This window comes from Phoca vitulina, unplaced genomic scaffold (assembly GCF_004348235.1).
Source record: "Phoca vitulina isolate PV1807 unplaced genomic scaffold, GSC_HSeal_1.0 scaffold2, whole genome shotgun sequence".
In the NCBI taxonomy this organism is placed as follows: Eukaryota; Metazoa; Chordata; class Mammalia; order Carnivora; family Phocidae; genus Phoca; species Phoca vitulina.
Genome location: NW_022589705.1, coordinates 46,563,299 through 46,581,464, shown reverse-complemented (window position 1 = coordinate 46,581,464; position 18,166 = coordinate 46,563,299). Strand labels below are relative to the sequence as shown.

The window sequence follows — 18,166 nt, the reverse complement described above, 5'->3', positions numbered from 1 at the left end:
AGTGATTCTTTAAATATCTTTTAAATACCTGTAATTACATACAGCAAACCCACATATCCTTCTCTGACCCCATACTCTATAGACTTTGGTTCTCCTGATTTTTAATTCAAGGAGGAAAATGTAAAATGACTTGGGGTGGGGATGGCAAAATGCAACTGAAAGTGAATTGTCTCCTCTCTCAAATCTGTATAAAATTTAAAGTGAGAAGAAATGTTAATAATTACCTAGCCTAAATCCCCTTTTTAAAGTAAATCCTTTTTTTTTTTTTTTCGGGAAACAGGACCAGAAGTCATAAATGTCCTAAGAGTGCACAGCAAATTAGTGGCAGTTGGACTAGAACTTACACTTCCTGATTCCAGGACATGTGTTCTTTCTCTTACATCATACTAACTGCTCATGAAACATTCAGTGTTCTTAAAAGGCCTATCAAATACACATTTGGATCTCTTCAAGCTTCTATTTCCTCATATGTAAAGTAGGGATAATAATAGGAGCTACGTCATGGGTTTGTTTTGAGATTTTTTTAATTGAAGTGTAGTTGACACACGATGTTACATTAGTTTCAGGTGTACAACATAGTGATTCCACAACTCTGTATTTTATGCTATGCCCACAAGTATAGCTACCATCTGTGATTATACAATGATATTATAATATCATTGACTTTATTCTTTGTGTTGTACCTTATATCTCACTTATTCATTCCATAACTGGAAGTCTGTACTTCCCACTCGACTTCAGCCATTTTGCCCATCCCCCAACCACCAGTTTCTTCTCTGTATTTATGGGTCTGTTTCTGTTTTTTGTTTTTTTGTTTTTTTTTTTGCTTCCACATATGAGTGAAATCATATGGTATTTGTCCTTCTCTGATGGCTTATTTCACTTGGTGTAATCCCTTCTAGATCCATCCATGTTGTTGCAAATGGCAAGATTTCATTCTTTTGTATAGCTGAATATTCTATTTGTGTGTGTGTGTGTGTGTGTGTATTTAGTTGCTTCTGTAATTTGGCTATATTGCAGCATTATTATAGCCAAGATACGGAAGCAAGTAAATGTCCATGGATAGATGAATGGATAAAGAAGAGGTGCCATACACACACGCACACACACACATACACATATATATACACACACAGACACACAGACAATAGAATATTATTCAGCTATAAAAAAGAATGAAACTTGCCATTTGCAACATGGATGATCTAGAAGGGTATTACACCACGTGAAATAAGTCAGTCAGAGAACGACAAATACCATATAATCTTACTCATATGTGGAATTTAAGAAACAAATGAACAAAAGAAAAAGAAACCAAAAAAACCCCCAGACTCTTAACTGTAGAGAACAAACAGATGGTTACCAGAGGGGAGGTGGGTGGATGGGTTAAATAGGTGAAGGGGATTAAAAGTACACTTGTCTTGATGAGCACTGAGTAATATATAGTATTGTTGAATCATTATATTGTACACCTGAAACTAATATAACTATGTTAACTATACTGGAATTAAAAATTTTAAAAAATGCTATAATAAACATAGGGGTGCATATATCTTTTCAATTTAGTGTTTGTGTTTTCTTTGGGTAAATACCTAGTGGGGAATTACTGGACAATACGGTATGTTGACTTTTAATTTTTTGAGGAACTTCCATGCTGTTTTTCACAGTGGTTGCATTAATTTGCATTCCCACCAACAGTGTAAGAGGGTTCCTTTTCTCTACATCCTCACCAACACATATTATTGCTTGACTTTTTGATTCTAGTCATTCTGACAGGTGTGAGGTGACATCTCATTGTGGTTTTGATATGCATTTCTCTGATGATTAGTGATGTTGAGCACCTCTTCATATGTCTGTTGGCCATCTTTATGTCTTTTTGGAGAAATGTCTATTCAGGTCCTCTGCCTATTTTAATTAGATTGTGTGTGTGTCTGTGTGTGTGTGTGTGTGTGTGTGTTGAGTTGTATAAGTTCTTAATATATTTTGGGTATTAACCTCTTATCAGATATATCATTTGCAAGTATCTTCTCCCAATTGAGGTTGCCTTTTCATTTTGTTGATGGTTTCCTTCACTGTGCAAAAGCCTTTTATTTTGGTGTAGTCCCAGTAGTTTATTTTTGCCTTTGTTTCCTTTACCCGAGGAGACCCATCTAGAAAAATGTTGCTAAGGCCAATGTTAAAGAAATTATTGCCTATGTTTTCTTCTATGAGTTTTATGTCTCATATTTAGGTCTTTAATCCATTTTGAGTTTGTGTATGGTTTAAAAAGTGGTCCAGTTTCATTCTTTTGCATGTAGCTGCCCAGTTTTCCCAGCACTGTCAAAGAGACTATTTTCCTCATTCTACATTCTTATTGACCATATAAGCATGGGCTTATTTCTGGTTTTTCTATTCTGTTCACATGCCAACTTGTACTTAGGCTTAGCCTTGACCTCATCCCAGGGGATATTAATTCTCAAGTCTATCAGTGCCAGGAATGAAGCAGGTATTGCTGGCCATGTTTTTCCAGTGAGTGACTGCCTTAGGCCTGCCCCTAGTACATCAACTTATGGATCCACAGGGCCCTCATGATGTCACAGGATGAATATCTTATGTTAGGACCAGATTTAAAGTCTTTAGTGAATAGGGCTGTCACTTCTATCTAAGCAGGATGTGTGTGTGAAAGGATGGGAGATGACTGGACCTAGAGACCAGAAGTAGCAACTTGCACATAGATGTTTTGGTTGCAATTTCTTAGACTTCTAAACCTGGGATCTTACCATTATGTATCTCAATGATTTCAATTACTTGTTTTTATAATTGTATAGATTATCTAGAATTTATAGGGTATAGGCATGCTTTGTATGTATAATTCTTGATGATATCTAAAATTTTACTTTTAACTTCTCCTTTATGCTAAGCATTGCTCTTTTCATAGTCCTCTTTTGTAGTTCCAATGATCTTCTACTATCCATTAAGTCATTAGCATTTTAGGGTGAATTTATCTGGACTGCATTTTCCTTCAGGACAAAGAAAGAAAATACTGGTTTCTGAAAAAATTGATAGTTGGAAGTGGGGGTTCCTGAGAACAGCTGTACATGTTTGCCGACGGCTGGCCTACAGTTAAATGGCCTTAAGAGACATGAATGACTCTGATAAGGAGACAGTAAACTGGAGCAACAGAAGGGCTCACCTGAAGGCATGATCATCATTGTTTCCTGCTTACAGTGGAAAAGGGGTAGTCAGTAGGACCTTGCTCTGAAGATAAACGAAAGGCAATATCCATCCTAGGTTGTGCAAAGATGGCTACAGCTGATGGTGGGATCAGGTTCTATAAACACAGCTGTAAGCCAAAAGTTTATAAACCTAGGGACAGGGAGGGAAGTAGGGAGAAATCCTCACAACTGTCTACATAGCACTTAACAAGGCTTATAGTGACTACACACACACACACACACACACACACACACACATAGCATGTTAGTTATAACTGACCATCTTGCCAATGAGAAGCTAATTGCCCCCCATATCCAAGAAAGCTGGAGGGTCACATGACCTGTATCTCCACACTAAGCTACCGCCAGCACCTGTAGGTGTGAGTTCTTTGTTCATAACATTAAGGCAGTGTAACATTTCATCTGCCATGTTGACTTACATAGTCTACCCTTCTCATTGTACTCTCTTTCCTCACCTTGTTTTAAACCCACCCCTACCCAATCCCATCTACCTTCCCCCCCCAGTACAACTGTCTTCCATCTCGAGTTATAGGAACTTCTGGCAATTTGGTCTGAACCAGTGAAAGTACATGTCAGTTGCTGTCTGCTTTTCATGACCAAAGTATCTAAATACTTTAGTCCTTTCCTAGAAAGGGTTGAATGACCCTTTTGCTCCTACCCTCTGTAGTGTGTAAGTACTGATTCTCAGAAGCCTGGGCCATCTCTGTAGCTACCTGGTCCATAACCACTCATTGGCTGCCTTTTTTCCCTTTCTGGATGATGTTCTCTCTTCATTCCATGGGAATCCCAGCCCTAGAAGAAGGGACTAAGGAGGAGGCAGGGTACCTTTGGCAAACACTTGCTGAATATGAGTCATTGTGAGCGTAATGGCCTTTTCATTTGTTATCTGTTTCCATGGTCACAGCTGGGTCTCAGGATGGGAAACAGCCCTCCACACATTGGGTATCATTACATCATTCCTCTTTAATAACCTCCACTGCCTTCCTGTTGCTTGCAGGATAAACAAGTAGTATGGGAGGTACTCTGCAGACTAGTTTTGAGCCCACTCTCCTTTTCCTTCACTTCCTCCCAAGACTTCATTCCAGTGCTTACAATGTTTTCTTTTCTCAAGACGCAGCTCAAACATCACCTCCCTTGGAAGCCTTCTGAGACTTCACTGCTGTGGAGCTGGTCTCCTCTGGGAGCTCACAGTCCTGCATGTTCACCTTCTCACATGTACTCTATTAGTTTATGCATTTGCCATTCCCACCCACCTTGCTCTGGACTGTGAGCTTGGCACAGGCTGGTCTGAGTCTTACTCATCTGAGTGTCAGAGCCTGTGTTCAACCTCTGGCTCTCAGTAGGTGTTCAGAAAATGTTAACTGAATGAAGGAAAAGGGAAGAGAATGGGTCTTCTATTAATTTATTGGGCAAAACACGGGTAGGATGATACAGTGAGGCACTGATCCAGTAAAGAGAACAATGATGTTTTAATGACACTTCTTTCAAATCTGCAAAGTACATGTGAAGTAAATGCTTTTATTCTTTCCATAGGACAGATTTCCAAACAATGATCACAGTGCTTAGGTTAATAAGATGCTGGACAGATGAGTAGCCAAAGAATGCTATGAAATAACAAAATCCCCTCCAACTATATATCAAATGCAGATTACTGAAACATCAAGTGACTGATGTTTAGAGTGACATGACTAAAAACAAGACATTACAGTAATCAAGTCCATAAAACTAGAAAAAGCTATATAACAAAAAGGCCTTTCGTAAGCTATTAAATGAGCATATATGATAGACGAACCAATTTTCTATTTGAAGCAGCTTATAGCACCAACATGTTGGCAGGACCTGTAGAGGGGTAGGCCAATGGACCGAGGCATCGGGGGGGGGGGGGGGGGGGTCTCCACCAGCCTCTACTTTAAGCCGCCTGTTTTACAGAGGGTGAAATGGGGGCCCAGCGAGATGAAGTGCCTTGTCCGAAGTCACACGACACAGGGACACAGGATTGGCTGGAAAAGGATCCAAGGCTACGATCCAGGCCACCCAACTTTAGGTAAGTGCTCTATTTTAATCTACACGTAATTCTATGTGATTCATGTATTTTGTTCCTATTAACAGATCTACCATAAAAGAAATCAATACAATTCAACACACTCCAGTATTTTATTTTATTGAGAAGGACTGACATGTACTGTAGTTCATTTCTTGGGCCTCTATAGATCTTTAATCAATAGTTGGAATAATCAGATGACACTTATCTTGGTTGTAAATTGGCTGAGAAGAAGGCATCTGAAGCCAAGTTTAGCACATCTTCTACCTAAACTAACCTATGCCTCAAAATTACTAAATCATTGGTATAATTTTTTTGATAGTTTAAAGTATAAAAACAGTACAGAGAGAAAGCAAGTCGGGTACTTCCTTTAAAAGATCATTATGGCACTTTGATTTTAATAAGGTAAGGAAATGTAAAAACCTGATTCTTTTTAGAAGAAAAAGTAACTACAACGTAGACCTTGTGAACAACCTGGTATAATGTGTCTCTGTAAAATACTTTGGAATCACGAACTTTTGTCTAGTATATTTTGCCATGGTCCCGAGGCCTCAACTGGACAGACTGATGCACTAATGAATATATAAGAATGAAAAAAGAGATCACTGTTAACAGAAGCAGCATTAAAGACAAAAATATAATGCACATATTTAAATAGCTTCATAGATACGAAGTCAAGAAGTTGCATGTATATTATGTGACTGTGTCTTTATAGTGGTAGTTGGAAAAAAAAACAACAACACATACTGGGCATTTGTCCATTATAAACCAGCTACTGCAGAACAGTTAAATTGTGGTTCATAAGTAGAATAAAGCCTGATAAATAAAAGTGACTTCTGCATATCCTATACATAGATTTTCTTACATAGACATCTAGTTGTAAGTCAATCAACATTTAGCTACAATTTTTCCCCACTGGGTCCAGCATCCAAGGATGGGATTTCACTTCTTGAACATGCCCTACACCTAGTTAGGAAGTTACATGACATTCATACTCCTAGCCTTTATGATATCTGACCAGCAAAAATGAAATCTCCTGGAACCTCAAGTCCATTCCTTATCACTACAAGCGTATCAACAAATAGCAAAACATATTTGTTTTCTGTTAGGTCAAAAGGACATAATTTAGTGCTAAAGAATAAACTATGCTTGCTACTGAAAAGGTGCACATACACCAAAAAGGAATAATAAAATTTCATAAAAATATTTAACAAGCTGTATTATAAATACTTAAAATGTTAAAATCAAAATGAAAATAAGATTAGTGTGCTGAAATGATCAGTAGAAAAATATACTCGTTAAAAGAAAAGGCTCATTCAGTGAAGCATTAAATGTAATGTTGTCTTTTTAGTGTATATTTCAAATTTCACCTTTCTCTCTCCTAAACAGGTGCCTCTAATTTACTTGGAAACTGGGCCTATTGCAAAACCAAGCAGTAGATGACAAGAGGTTAAGGCCAGTGGCATGATTTTCACATGATGTTGGAAAAGTGAGGGCAGTTCACAATGCTGAACAGATAGGTGGCTGGGGAAATCCTGACTATATTTGAGCAGTTTAAAAATAGCCTTGCATTTGTTCACCCACAATCAGCTTCACGCTCAAAACCCAGACGTTAGATTTTAAAAGGGGCTTGTGTTAACAGAGCAAGATTGTACAGAACTAGGGAAAATGGTTGTAAATAATTCCATCTTGGGGTTGGATCCTTTTTGAAAATAAGCTTTGAATCCTTCACTAGTAGATATTTTAATGAACTAAAGATGAATTCGAACATCAAAGGCTTGTGTATGGTTTGAGCCCTTAAGTGAGCATTTTTGTTAAAAAAAAGGGACCCTTCCTCCCTCTTTGATAAAACTAACATACTCTCTGGCCATAGGAGATGCCTCAGGATGCCCCCTGGCAATTCCAAGGATGTGAGGCTCCGTTCACGCCCAGAGGGACTATCAAGGAACCCGATGAACAGCTGCTGGAACCCTGAAGCCCAAGTAGTGTACCCCCGAATCCAAGACTGCCCTGGGGGTTTGTGGACAAGGTAGGGAACAACACAGTGGCCCACCAGGTATTTGAAAAGTGGCTTAGTGTCTGATACCTTTGACTTTTCTTTCCCACCACGTTCTACCCACTTGGGGTTGGGGAGGTGAATGCCACCTCTGGAAAGAGCTGTTCTAGCGGGAGAGGAAAGATAAAGGGCAGAGATGAGGAAATCACCAGGTTTGGCTAAGACAAGCACCTGGCTTTCACACATTCCTGCTTCTCTTTGGGCCGGGCTCATGGGCACCCTGTCTCCCTCCAAGCATGAGGGTGGACAGTTCAGAGGTATCTACCCCTAATCCAGAGAACATGAGCCCCAGGGGCCTCCTCCCCTTTTCTAGACTCGGGATCACTGAAGCCCAAAAGGCTCCCTTGTGAATACCTCCTGAGAGGGCTTTTAGTTCAGTTTGTAACTTTAATTGGTTCAGCTGATTATAGCTTAAGAGGTCAGCACGATTTCGTCATTACTCAATTACCGTGGCTACAATCTTGAGGATGTTCTTTACTTTTTGTACAGTAACTATATGAAAAAATCTTACTCTACCTGCATACGGCTCAACACAAAGGTACAGCTTCTGGAGCTGAGGAACTGAGGGCACGGAGAGAGAAACGTTCCTAAGGAAATAAGCACTGATGGGTGTGTATACAAAGGCATATATATGCACAGGTACATTGTACAGCTGCCGCAACCCTATTAGGAACATACTAGGATGTAAAGGTTTGGGGGCTTAAGTTATTCTTGGCATTTTAATCTAGACAGGTACTTAGGTAATTTAGGTCTGGATATAACTGGGTCATTCGTAGATTTAGAAATATAGAATTGTCTTTTTTAAAATGGCCCAAACCAACTTTTCTTAAGCAGTAACCCAATATGTCACCGTCGTTATCAAATGGAAAAGAAGACTGTTATTCTGGATTAAATCAGTAAAAGGTGTTCTAGAGAAAGGGCAACTTGGAAAATAAAGACGTCAGAGTCGATTATTCCAAGTTAGAGTATTTTAGTTATTAGCAGTGGTTACCAAATAAGCTGAAGGTAAATTTCTTCCAAGGAGCTGCTCATAATTTGCTTTGTTGAGAAGAGGCGAGGAGCCATTTCACTGTTCCTCTATAAGATGATGCAAGTTTTTTTATCCTTGAAAGGGTTTTCTGAGGTCGGTATCCCTATCAGCAAAGGGTCGCTTCTGGCGTGCTCCTCACAGTAGGACATGAGGTCCGCTGATGCCTTTGAAACCTGACAGGTAGAAAAAACCAAACAAAATAATTTATTTACCAACATTACAAGCAGAGTTGCCTGCTGGGCAGAAGACTGTCGGCGTGATACTTTGAGAGCCTGCTTCTCCTAAATTGTGAGTTAGGAAAGGGAAGAGATCTGTAAACGGATCAATCTGGCAGCTCTGGCCTTCTTTTACCAAGTGATCAGACTTAAAGATCAGACAAAATGACCTCATGTGTCTCCTAGTGTGAGCACAGATGACCTACCCCCAGCGAGCAAGTACGCCTGCCAAAACATTTAACGGTAATCGAAACCTCAGCAAACCGGGGTATTCAAAGTGCGGGCCATTCTACAACACGAGGGGCCTGGGTTCTTCAAAAGTGGACCGTGTGGCAGATTATTATTAGATGATCCTGAATGTGACCATTGTACTGTGGCTATGCAGAAGAATGCGCTTGTATTCAGGAGACAGATGGTGAGGTATGTAAGGGAGCAGGGTCACGATGTGGGCACCTAACTTTCAAGTGGCTTAAAGGATAGGTGTTGTGTGGGTGTGTGTGTAGACAAAGAGAAAGCAAATGTGCCAAAATGTTAATAATCAGTGAATCTTGGCAAACAGTATAGGGGTGTTTGTTGTTACAAGTCTTCTATAGGCTTGAAATTTCTCTAAGTACAGGGAGGGGGAAGTGTATAGGAATCAAGGGAAAGGTGTATCTTAGTTTGGATTTGATACAAAACTGGAATGCAGCACAGTTTAGGAACTGCATTACGGGCCTGGAGTCAATACTCTTGAGAGACAGTGAAGTTCTAGACTAGAAGAGCTTCAAGGGTTACTGTTCAAGACTGGGCTTGGAAAAATAAAAAGAGGGACAAAACCGGAATGGGAAGATTCAGTGCCTTCCTCAGACGGGAGTTAAAAACGGAAAATGCCCTGCCCTGTTCAGGAGCCGGGATCGAGATCCTGCAGAATCATCAGATCCGTGGCTTCAGGCAAGGAGCACAGGATAGCTGAGTCCTGTCAGATACAGCCCAGGCAGCCTGCTCTTTGGAGGACAGGTGACTGTCCCCAGGCCCAGAGGAATTTAGCAGGTGACTGCTTCAGTTCCTAGGAAACAGCATTACTCACAACATTCCAGGGCACACACTGCCTCGGTCTCTTGGGATGGGGGAGGGGAGTGCGGAAGACTTCGAAGTCAGGTGACCTTATAAATGCCTTCCCATTTCTTCCAGATCTCAACGAAGGCTGGTGTTACTCACGCTGGCTGCAGAATATGTGTCATTAAAATAGTCCACACACATTTAAAAAGCAGCATACTCTTAAAAAAAGGACACCACGAGTGTTGACTTGCTGTGCAAGGCTAGCTCACCTGCACTGAGAACTCTAGAACACTCGGTAAATTCCAGAGGGATGACAAGGGTGTTCATAAAGTCCGTCTGGACCCCTGGGCCCAATGCAGAACACAGAGATCGTGGGACTTGACGGTGCTCGGCCAGGGAAGGATCCTGTCTTAGGTTTTTCTGTCCAAACAGAGAGGCTAACTCAGACACCTGGGCTGCCCAGTGCTGAAAATGAAGCCCATGCCAGGTAGCAATGAGAGTTAAGATTCTGAGACTCTTCGCTTGCTCTCGGAAAATCCAGACCCCCCAGCCACATTAAATGGCACTGCCCTCTCTAAAAGGTGGCCTCGCTTTCGGAGAGCACCCAGGCTTCTGACCTTTATTCTCTCGATGGAGGCTTCCATCCTCAACTGTTGCACCGTCCTCCTGGCCTGGGCGATGTTGTTGGTGCTTGCCGTTTTGCTGGACATCTTCAACTGTTGTTTCTACCTGAAACCTGAAAAGAACGCCAATTGCTGAAGCAGTCCTAAAGCTTTCACTCCTTAGGGGCAAAGGGTGCACCTTCCCAGTCCTCACAGGCTCTGGGAAGTAGTTACTAGGATGCCCTCCCACTGGAGCTCCTTTGTCTGCAGTACTAGTCGTTTAATCCGTGCACCCCGACATACAGCACAGTGGAACCTTTTCTAGCATTTTCTAAGAGGGAACAAACACAAACATTTGTGGTAGTTAGGAGGCTTCCAGCAACGTAAGCGAATGCAAGCACAGGCCACATTACGCATACGGTTTAGTATTACTGCTATGTACTTTAATGGAAAGTTCGATTTTATTTCATTTTGGCTCTCTTACCCAACTATTACACTGATTCAAAAGTCCTGGCAACCGAAGAAAACAGCAAAGGAGAGTGCCTCTGGAGAACTTTGCACAAAGGGTGCGTTTTTAGGTGCTATCGAGGTTTGCAATCGTTCGAGGAATGTTAGGCAGATAAGGAAGTCTTTATTCAAGAAAAAGTGGGACCCTTTCAGCTGGAAGACTCTCAATGATGGACTCACTGCAAATGTCCAAGGGGACACACGGAGCAGCCTAAAGCCTGAAGTATTTAACAGAACTCTCTCCTTCCCTCCTTTGCCTCGGGCTGGCCTCATCCTGGGGCCAGGCCACTTGCTAATCCTCTACCCCCACCCCAGGGTTGTGGGTTGACTCTCCTCTCTGGCCTAAGCCCTTGGATCGGAGGCTGCCCTTTTCCTCTGTCAGCCCAGCCACCTGGTAGAAAGGTGAAGGAGACCTCCCGGACCTTGAGCTTCAACCCGTGTGGCTGTCCAAGGACATATTCCCAAAGGCAGGCTCGGGGGAAAGTCCTGCCTGGTGCCTCTGCCATATATGGCTAAGTTCTGTCCCGGCGCGGTGGCGACTGGGGGCAAAGGCAGAGCTGGCAGGCCTGGCACCAGCGTGGCAGTTTTATGACTCAGAGGAGGAGGTAGACAGCAGGTATGCCTCCCTCGTCCGCGACTAGGGCTCAGCAAAGTCTCGGGGCACCGTGGCGCCTGCAGCCAAGCCAGGCTGACTCAACCTCCTGCAGGAGCCGCACAGAGCCCATCTGCCGTAAAGGCTTAGGACCTGATAAGGCTGCAAAACAGGACAGCGAGCCCCAGGCTCCACGGCGTCCACCATGTGGGCACGAAGCTGCTCTACCTGAGTTTCACCCGACGTGGAATGCTTCCCTGGGGCTCAGTGCCAAGACCCGGGTAGAGCCTTGGTCAGAGGCAGCTTTGGGTCAAATGCACAAATAAAACTGTGCTTTTAGCTGTGCGCACAATTCTGACATCCAGCCGCATCAGCATGCTTCACATTCCTGGGTCTGGACCCTGCCTTGGCCGCTTACTAGCTGGGGGAAGCTGGGCTGGTTAGTTGACCTCTATGGGCCCACGTTTTCTTCTACATAATTGAAGGGGAGGAGTGTGTTTGAGGAGTTAATTCGCTGATGCCATGTAGTGTTTAGCCAAGGACCAAGGCACTCCAAAAATAGCAGCTGCTCTTCTTTCATCCTTGGAGGTCACACCCAGCACCAGGAGTCAGAAGTCCCCTGTGTACCTGTCTGCACCCCCCACCCCCACCCCGGGGTCAGTGAGTCCCAGGGAACCTGATGACCGGGCCCAGGGCGGGGGGGTGCTCTGGCATCAGCCTCCTTTCAATGCACCCCTAGGCAACGCTGCTGCACCCAGTCCCTGCAGGATGGAGGGGCTGGTGACAGCCACCGGAGGATCCCCTAGAAGAAGGAAGCCCCGGCAATGCAGGAAAGTGGGAGGAGGAATGGTAGGGCAGGGCAGGGCAGGGTGGCCCTGCTTTATCCGAGGCCTTGGCGACCTCATTTCGACACACTCCCTGCCCAGCTGCCTCTTCCTCAGATTCCTGTCAGCCTGCCCCACCCAGAGGAGAGGCCTACGGTCAGCTCCCAGGGGTTGTGCTCCTACCCGGCAGCCTGGCCCAGCACTCTGCTGTGCTCCTAGGACAGGGCTTCGGAACAGAGCCTCTGGAATGGGACCTGTGAACGCAGCGAAGTGCCCTGATTCACAGCACTCTCGCCTTCCCCTGCAGCATGCTGAGCTGGGCGCCCGTGCCAGTTGGCCAGGGTTCTGAGGATTGGCCCCAGCCTCCAGAATGTGAACATGATACCCTTCTGAAGGGCCTGTGGTTTCCAGGCTGCCTCCTAAGGACTTTCTGAATGTCCCTTTGCATGAGAATAACGCCAAGCATTTTCTTCTCCTCAGCTTCCAGGGCACAAAGGTTGTAAGGCCTGAGCGAGTTTTCCTGGAACTGCTCCATTGTTCACATGCGTCAGGACTAGCCCTACGAGCAAAGAGCTCCCCGAGGTAGGCTCGACGTATAAAATCCTGGGGTAGGTCCCTCTAACGTCGGTGAGAAACGGCCACTAGTATTTGGAGGACTTTCCTCCTGACTGTATTATAGTCACGTTAAAAACCGCGAGCACTGGACTCTGATCCCCCATTCTGATATCTGTTCTGACCTGCTCCCTCACTAACCACCTTCTCCCCTGCTTCCTTCCCGGGGGGACCCTTCTCTGCTTCAAGGGGAGTGGAATCCTATCTGCTGCCCCTCCCCCCCCCCCCCCAGCTTCTCTCAGGCTCCCAACTCAAAGACAAATTCTTCTCAAAGTCCACTTCCCTCCCCTGGCCTATGTATAAACTCACCCAGAAAACTCGTTAAAGTTTAGGACATGGGTGATTTTCACAGTTTCACAGATTATTAAACACAAACAATTTCCTGCTGAATATTGTATAGGAATAGCTTTGGCCGGTCAATTAAATGGGGTATGTGTGGTCATTCCTAGAAAAAGTTGTGTACTGGGCCACTGGAAAACAACCTAGTCTCTTATTACAACATTCTTCTTACGGGAGAAGAATGCTACTGTTTTCAACGGAAGGAGCCTCCAGGAGGGACTCGGTGGGCTGAGCCGCCTCCTGTGTGTGGGAGGAGGGCCACGCTCTTTGGCTGTTGATCGGTGGTGTTTACAGGAGCCCGAGGTCCAGCTGAGGATTTCCTCCCAACCAGCAGCGGCTCTGCATCTCCTCAATAGCAGGCCGGGCCAGACCAGCCGAGAGGGCCTCTCCCCCCCTGTCTGCCTTCAGAGTGTTTCCCTGCTCTTCCCTCAGTGGAAGGATGTCTGGCTGGCTCCTTGTGCCACCAGGTGGATAAAAAGCTTGCTTCATTCTTTAAGAATCGCTTCCAAGGCAAACAACACCTGATACTTCTATGGAACCTCAGAGTATACACGCTGCTTTCAGACACAGGAGTCCGTGAAGTCTCCCTCGAAGCCTGAAAGCCGGATTACTGTTTCATCCTCCTTTTAGAGACAAGGCACCTGAAGTTGGAAAAACTTGTTCCAAGTTCACCCAGCTCCTGAGCCTTGAACCGGCTCGCAAGCCTTTCACCCCAGCAGGCACAATCCCCACCGCCTCAAGGAAAGGATGCAATTCCAGTTAATTTGACCCGCGAGCACACAGGGCAAGGGTGACCCTGACCCCGACGACCCGGAGTCCTGGCTTGCTGACTGCTCTGTGGCTGTGCGCCATCCCTTCTGGGGCAGAAAGCATCTGTTTGTCTAGTGCCCTGAAAACAGACCTCCCTTCTCCTTTCTGCAAGCTAAGCAAGAATGTTCTCACTGTCACGAGTAGGCAAGGACTGAGGTCAGCATCTGGAGATCCTGAGCCACCAGCGCTCTATCCAACCACCCCCCCCGCCCCGCCCCCAGAAGCGGGGAGGCCTGCACAGACCCCCAGTTTGATAAAAACCCGGCTATCGTTTCTGCGGCCTTGTTCGCATTTTTACATGTGGCTAGCAGATTTGAATAAACACATGTACTATTTATTCAAATAATTGGCATTAGTTTTAATGCTGTTGCTCATCTGAATTCTTAGGTTTCTAGAAATTCCTCAGAACACGCTTTCCCATTAGGGAATTATAAGAGCGCCTTAATCTTTGTCCAGAGGGGCCTGGAGCAGGGAGAGGGTGGGGATGGAAAGTGTGTCCGGGACCTCACTCGGGGAAGCAGTCCCTGAATCACAAGTCCGCCGGGCCTGGCCAATAACTAGAATCACTGGAGTGAAGCCAGTGTTCTGAGTAAACACACCCCTTCTGTCTATAATAAAACAGCAGGTTTAAAAAAAAGACCAGGTTTCCACTTCCCCTCTGATCTTGCCTTCTACTCTCAATGTCTTACTGTCTTAGCCCGGCTCCTTGTCTGTCCCCCTCATCCATTAAAGGGGTGCAGGCAGCCATACCTATCTCACAGGGCTGTTGGGAGGACAAATGAGCATCTATCTGTACTGTACCCTGTACACACAATTAATAAATGCTGGGTCCCTAGGTTCACTGACAAGACAAAAAAATCATGCATTCCATGAGAAGCAAGAAAAATGCACCCAGCAAAAGAGCAAAAGAAGAATTTCAAGGTAATATGATGGAGTAGCAACATCTTCCTAATATGGTCTGAGAGGGAGTGTAGTCAGACCTTCAAGAACACTTATTTTAATAAATCTCATGAACACTTATTTTAAATCAGAGCCTACGGGCTGAATGCAGACTGCAGGTGTGTTTGGCCGGGCCCCACACAGGGTTAACTCTGTTTGTGTGTGTGTGTGTGTGAACTTTAAATTGACTGTCAACCTTTGAAAAACAGATATTTCACTTTAAGACAAAGAAAGATTTCCGGAAAAATCAGAAAATCTTACAAAACCAGGCTGGGTCTGAGTAGTGGTTGCTGCTTTCACATTGGCTCGCACACTTGCCCATCCCTCTATTTGCACTTGGACGCGGCCTTCGTACCATGCCTTGGACGTTGAGTTCCAGCAGCATACTCCAAGATTAGGCCAGGGGACTTGAGCTCACCCCTGCCCTTGCCACCGCCTCACTCTGGGGCTCTGGGGAAGGACTCCTAACCTGTGTACGCCTCAATTTTCTCATGGGAAAAATCGGGATAATAATACATTTCTATTTCAAAGGGTTGTTGAAGAGCATCAGATAAAACAAGCATGTGAGTGTAATCAACAAGAAGAATACTCTTGCTGAGCGGTAAGTGCCTACACCCTCTGCTCACACCCCGGCGACTTGCTCTGAGCAGCCGCAGTCCCCGATCGCGGCTCCGGGCAGCTCCCTACCCTCCTCCTGCTGTACCCTGACCTGCGGCGATGGACAGAAAATACGACCTCTCCTAGTGTTACCAGCTGAAGCGTGCCCCCCCGCCAAATGGACACGTTGACGTCCTAACCCCCAATAACTCAGAATGAACCGTATTTGGAGATAGGGGTTCAGTAAAGATGAGCCCAGTAGGGTGGGCCCCGATCCAATATGACTGGTATCCTCGCAGGAAGAGGGACTTTAGACCCAGAGGAGTAGAGAGGGAAGAACACGCAAAGGCACAGGGAGAAGCCAGCCCAGCTGCAAGCCACAGAGGGAGGCCTTGGAAGAAACCCACCCTGCTGGCACCTTGGTGCAGACTTCTAGCCTCCAGAAAATAAATTCCTGCGTTTAAGCCACTCTGTCTGTGATGCTTGTGAGGGCAGCCTGAGCCAACCGAGACACTAAGGTTCTCTTGCATCTGGAGGATGCGGGCCCCGCCGAAGGGGTGCATTCATCAGAGATCTGGAAAGTGGAAGCGAGAAGGCCAGTTCTTGCGGCTTGGCTGCTTTTCTGCGGGCCAGCAGGGTGGTAGGCAGGTTGCACTTGGTGGGAGCACCGAAGCGTGCAGTCAGGAGCAATGTGGTGCAAAGAAACCACACGGCTGCAGCAGCCTCCCAAGAGTCTCCACTTCCTGCTGGGTCCCAGGGGCCAGTTCTGCGCTGAGGTCTGGCAGTTGGTCCTGGTCTGGATGTCAAGAACCAGTTCCTCCAGCCCTTCTACTGATTATGCAAGCACCTCATCCCTGGGGTGAGAGCCCATTCTGCCGGCATTGCCCAGAGTGCTTTCTGTTTGTTGTAACTGAACCCTGACTGATACACAATTGTTAATCTGTTGTTTTGTAATCTGTAAATAACTTACAAAGATTAGCTAGGATTTCTACTATTATGCTATTATTGTGGAACACACCAAACCCTGAGACTTGAAAACAGGGAGAAGTAAGACATGAAATTCTTTTTCTCCTTCTCCCCAACCAAAGCTTGCAGATTGTAAGATCAAGGGTGGTGGACCTGGAGCCAGCCACACGTCTTGCCCTGGTCCTGCCCCATGTGGAGAGCAAAGGGCAGAAAGACAAGTTACTGGCCTGGGGAGAGAAAAAATGAGAGGCAGAGACGAGGCAGGACTGCACGGAGCCGTGGAAAACGTAGTTTGAGCTGGAGACATAGTGACTGGAGCTCTTCTAAGAGTTTATATGGGCTCAGAACCAGCAAAATGGATCTCTCAAGACCTCAAAAGAGTTCATCCTCTAAAAGCAGCATGCTTTTCTACTTGCAGATCCTTGCGAAGTCCTTATCTGGTATCTTGGAGGAGTTCATTTTACCTGCCATCCAGGCACATGCGCCTGAAGAAGAATGATGACGGTGGATGAGGATACTATTGCTATAATGATAATTTTTGACGACCATCACCATTTACTGAGTATGTGCCCGGTAAATGAATGCCAGGAATCATTTCATTTAATCCTCTTAGAGATGAGTTCTTTTAGCATTTCTGTTTTACAGATGAAACACAAAGAGGTCAAAAGTGTCTTGCCAAAGACTATACTGATTTATGTAACAGAGCTGCGACTCGGGCCACCTGACTCCCAAGGTCATCCTCTTAATCACCATCTATAATACTTGCCTCCTAACATCAAGAACACAAGGAAGGAATGGGGAGGAAGCAGGGGAACTGTCAGGAGCACTGACCAAAAGAAGTCATGACCTCCATTTAAAGGAGCCTGTTGCTCATTTAGATAAGTGGTCTCCGTAGCAATGGCAGTAGGTATCCAGTTAAGTGGCCTTGGGAGAAGACCTAAGTGAAGGAGAATCGGTGAAGGAGAATTTAAAAGAAGGACTGCCCCAGATTCTAGGTGAGGCTATTGCCAAAAGACACAGAATGATCCCATCATCCCTAGGGAAGCTGGTAGGAAGCCACGAGAACGAGCCAATCTAGGTAATAAATCCAGGAGACAGCTGCAGAGCCTGAGTAGCGGGTTCCTAACTCCTTTTAATGACCTTAACTTACAGGATTGAGTATCCTTCAGTTTGAAAAAGCGATCATTTAACACACTTCTTGGCTACAAAAGTTTAAATTTGTTTTCTGAACAGCCACTTCCTTCTGGAAAGTTTCTCCTCTTAGTGATGCTAGACTGTCCTGTTCTTGCCTGTCCAATGATGTTGCTTTCTACAGCTCTTGTTCCTTCTTTGGACTCGGTTTTCTCAGGGGCTCAGTCCTCGAGGACTGATGCAGCAGAGTGAAGAGGGCTTTGACGGTCAGATAAATTTGAATCCTAGCTCATCACTTACTACAACTCATTTGCTTCACTTCTCCGAACTTCAGTTTCCTCATCTGTAAATAGGAAGGGATGATAATAGTCCCTACTTCACAGGGTCGTTAGCAGGAGGAAATGAAAGAATATATGTAAATTACCCGGCACCTGCCTGACCCACATTGGTCTTAGCAGGGTAGATGACGTCCTACCTTTGTGACATTAGCTATGACCAACGCGCTTCTCGTGCAGCCCTTTACCACAACTCCACTGTCTTAAATGAAAGCCTATTCAAATGTACATGCAAATGGCACAGAGTTGCTTCGAACACAACACATGGAAAAGCCGGTGAAACGCCACTGCTTGCCCCCAACCTTTCTGATGTCCCT

General features: G+C 45.1%; 1 protein-coding gene across 4 annotated transcripts in view; it reads right to left on the bottom strand.

The window, feature by feature from the left end:
- Window positions 1-4,665: 4,665 nt before the first annotated feature.
- Window positions 4,666-18,166, bottom strand: part of GNG12 (G protein subunit gamma 12) — a 127,557-nt gene continuing 114,056 nt past the window's right edge. For all 4 annotated transcript variants that reach the window (XM_032426449.1, XM_032426451.1, XM_032426460.1 and 1 more), the window contains 2 exons: window positions 10,213-10,331; window positions 4,666-8,515 (listed from right to left, as the gene is read on the bottom strand). In XM_032426449.1, coding sequence (XP_032282340.1) covers window positions 8,390-8,515; window positions 10,213-10,305 — 219 coding nt within the window. In that variant the 5' untranslated portion in view covers window positions 10,306-10,331 and the 3' untranslated portion in view covers window positions 4,666-8,389. The remainder of the gene's footprint in view (window positions 8,516-10,212; window positions 10,332-18,166) is intronic.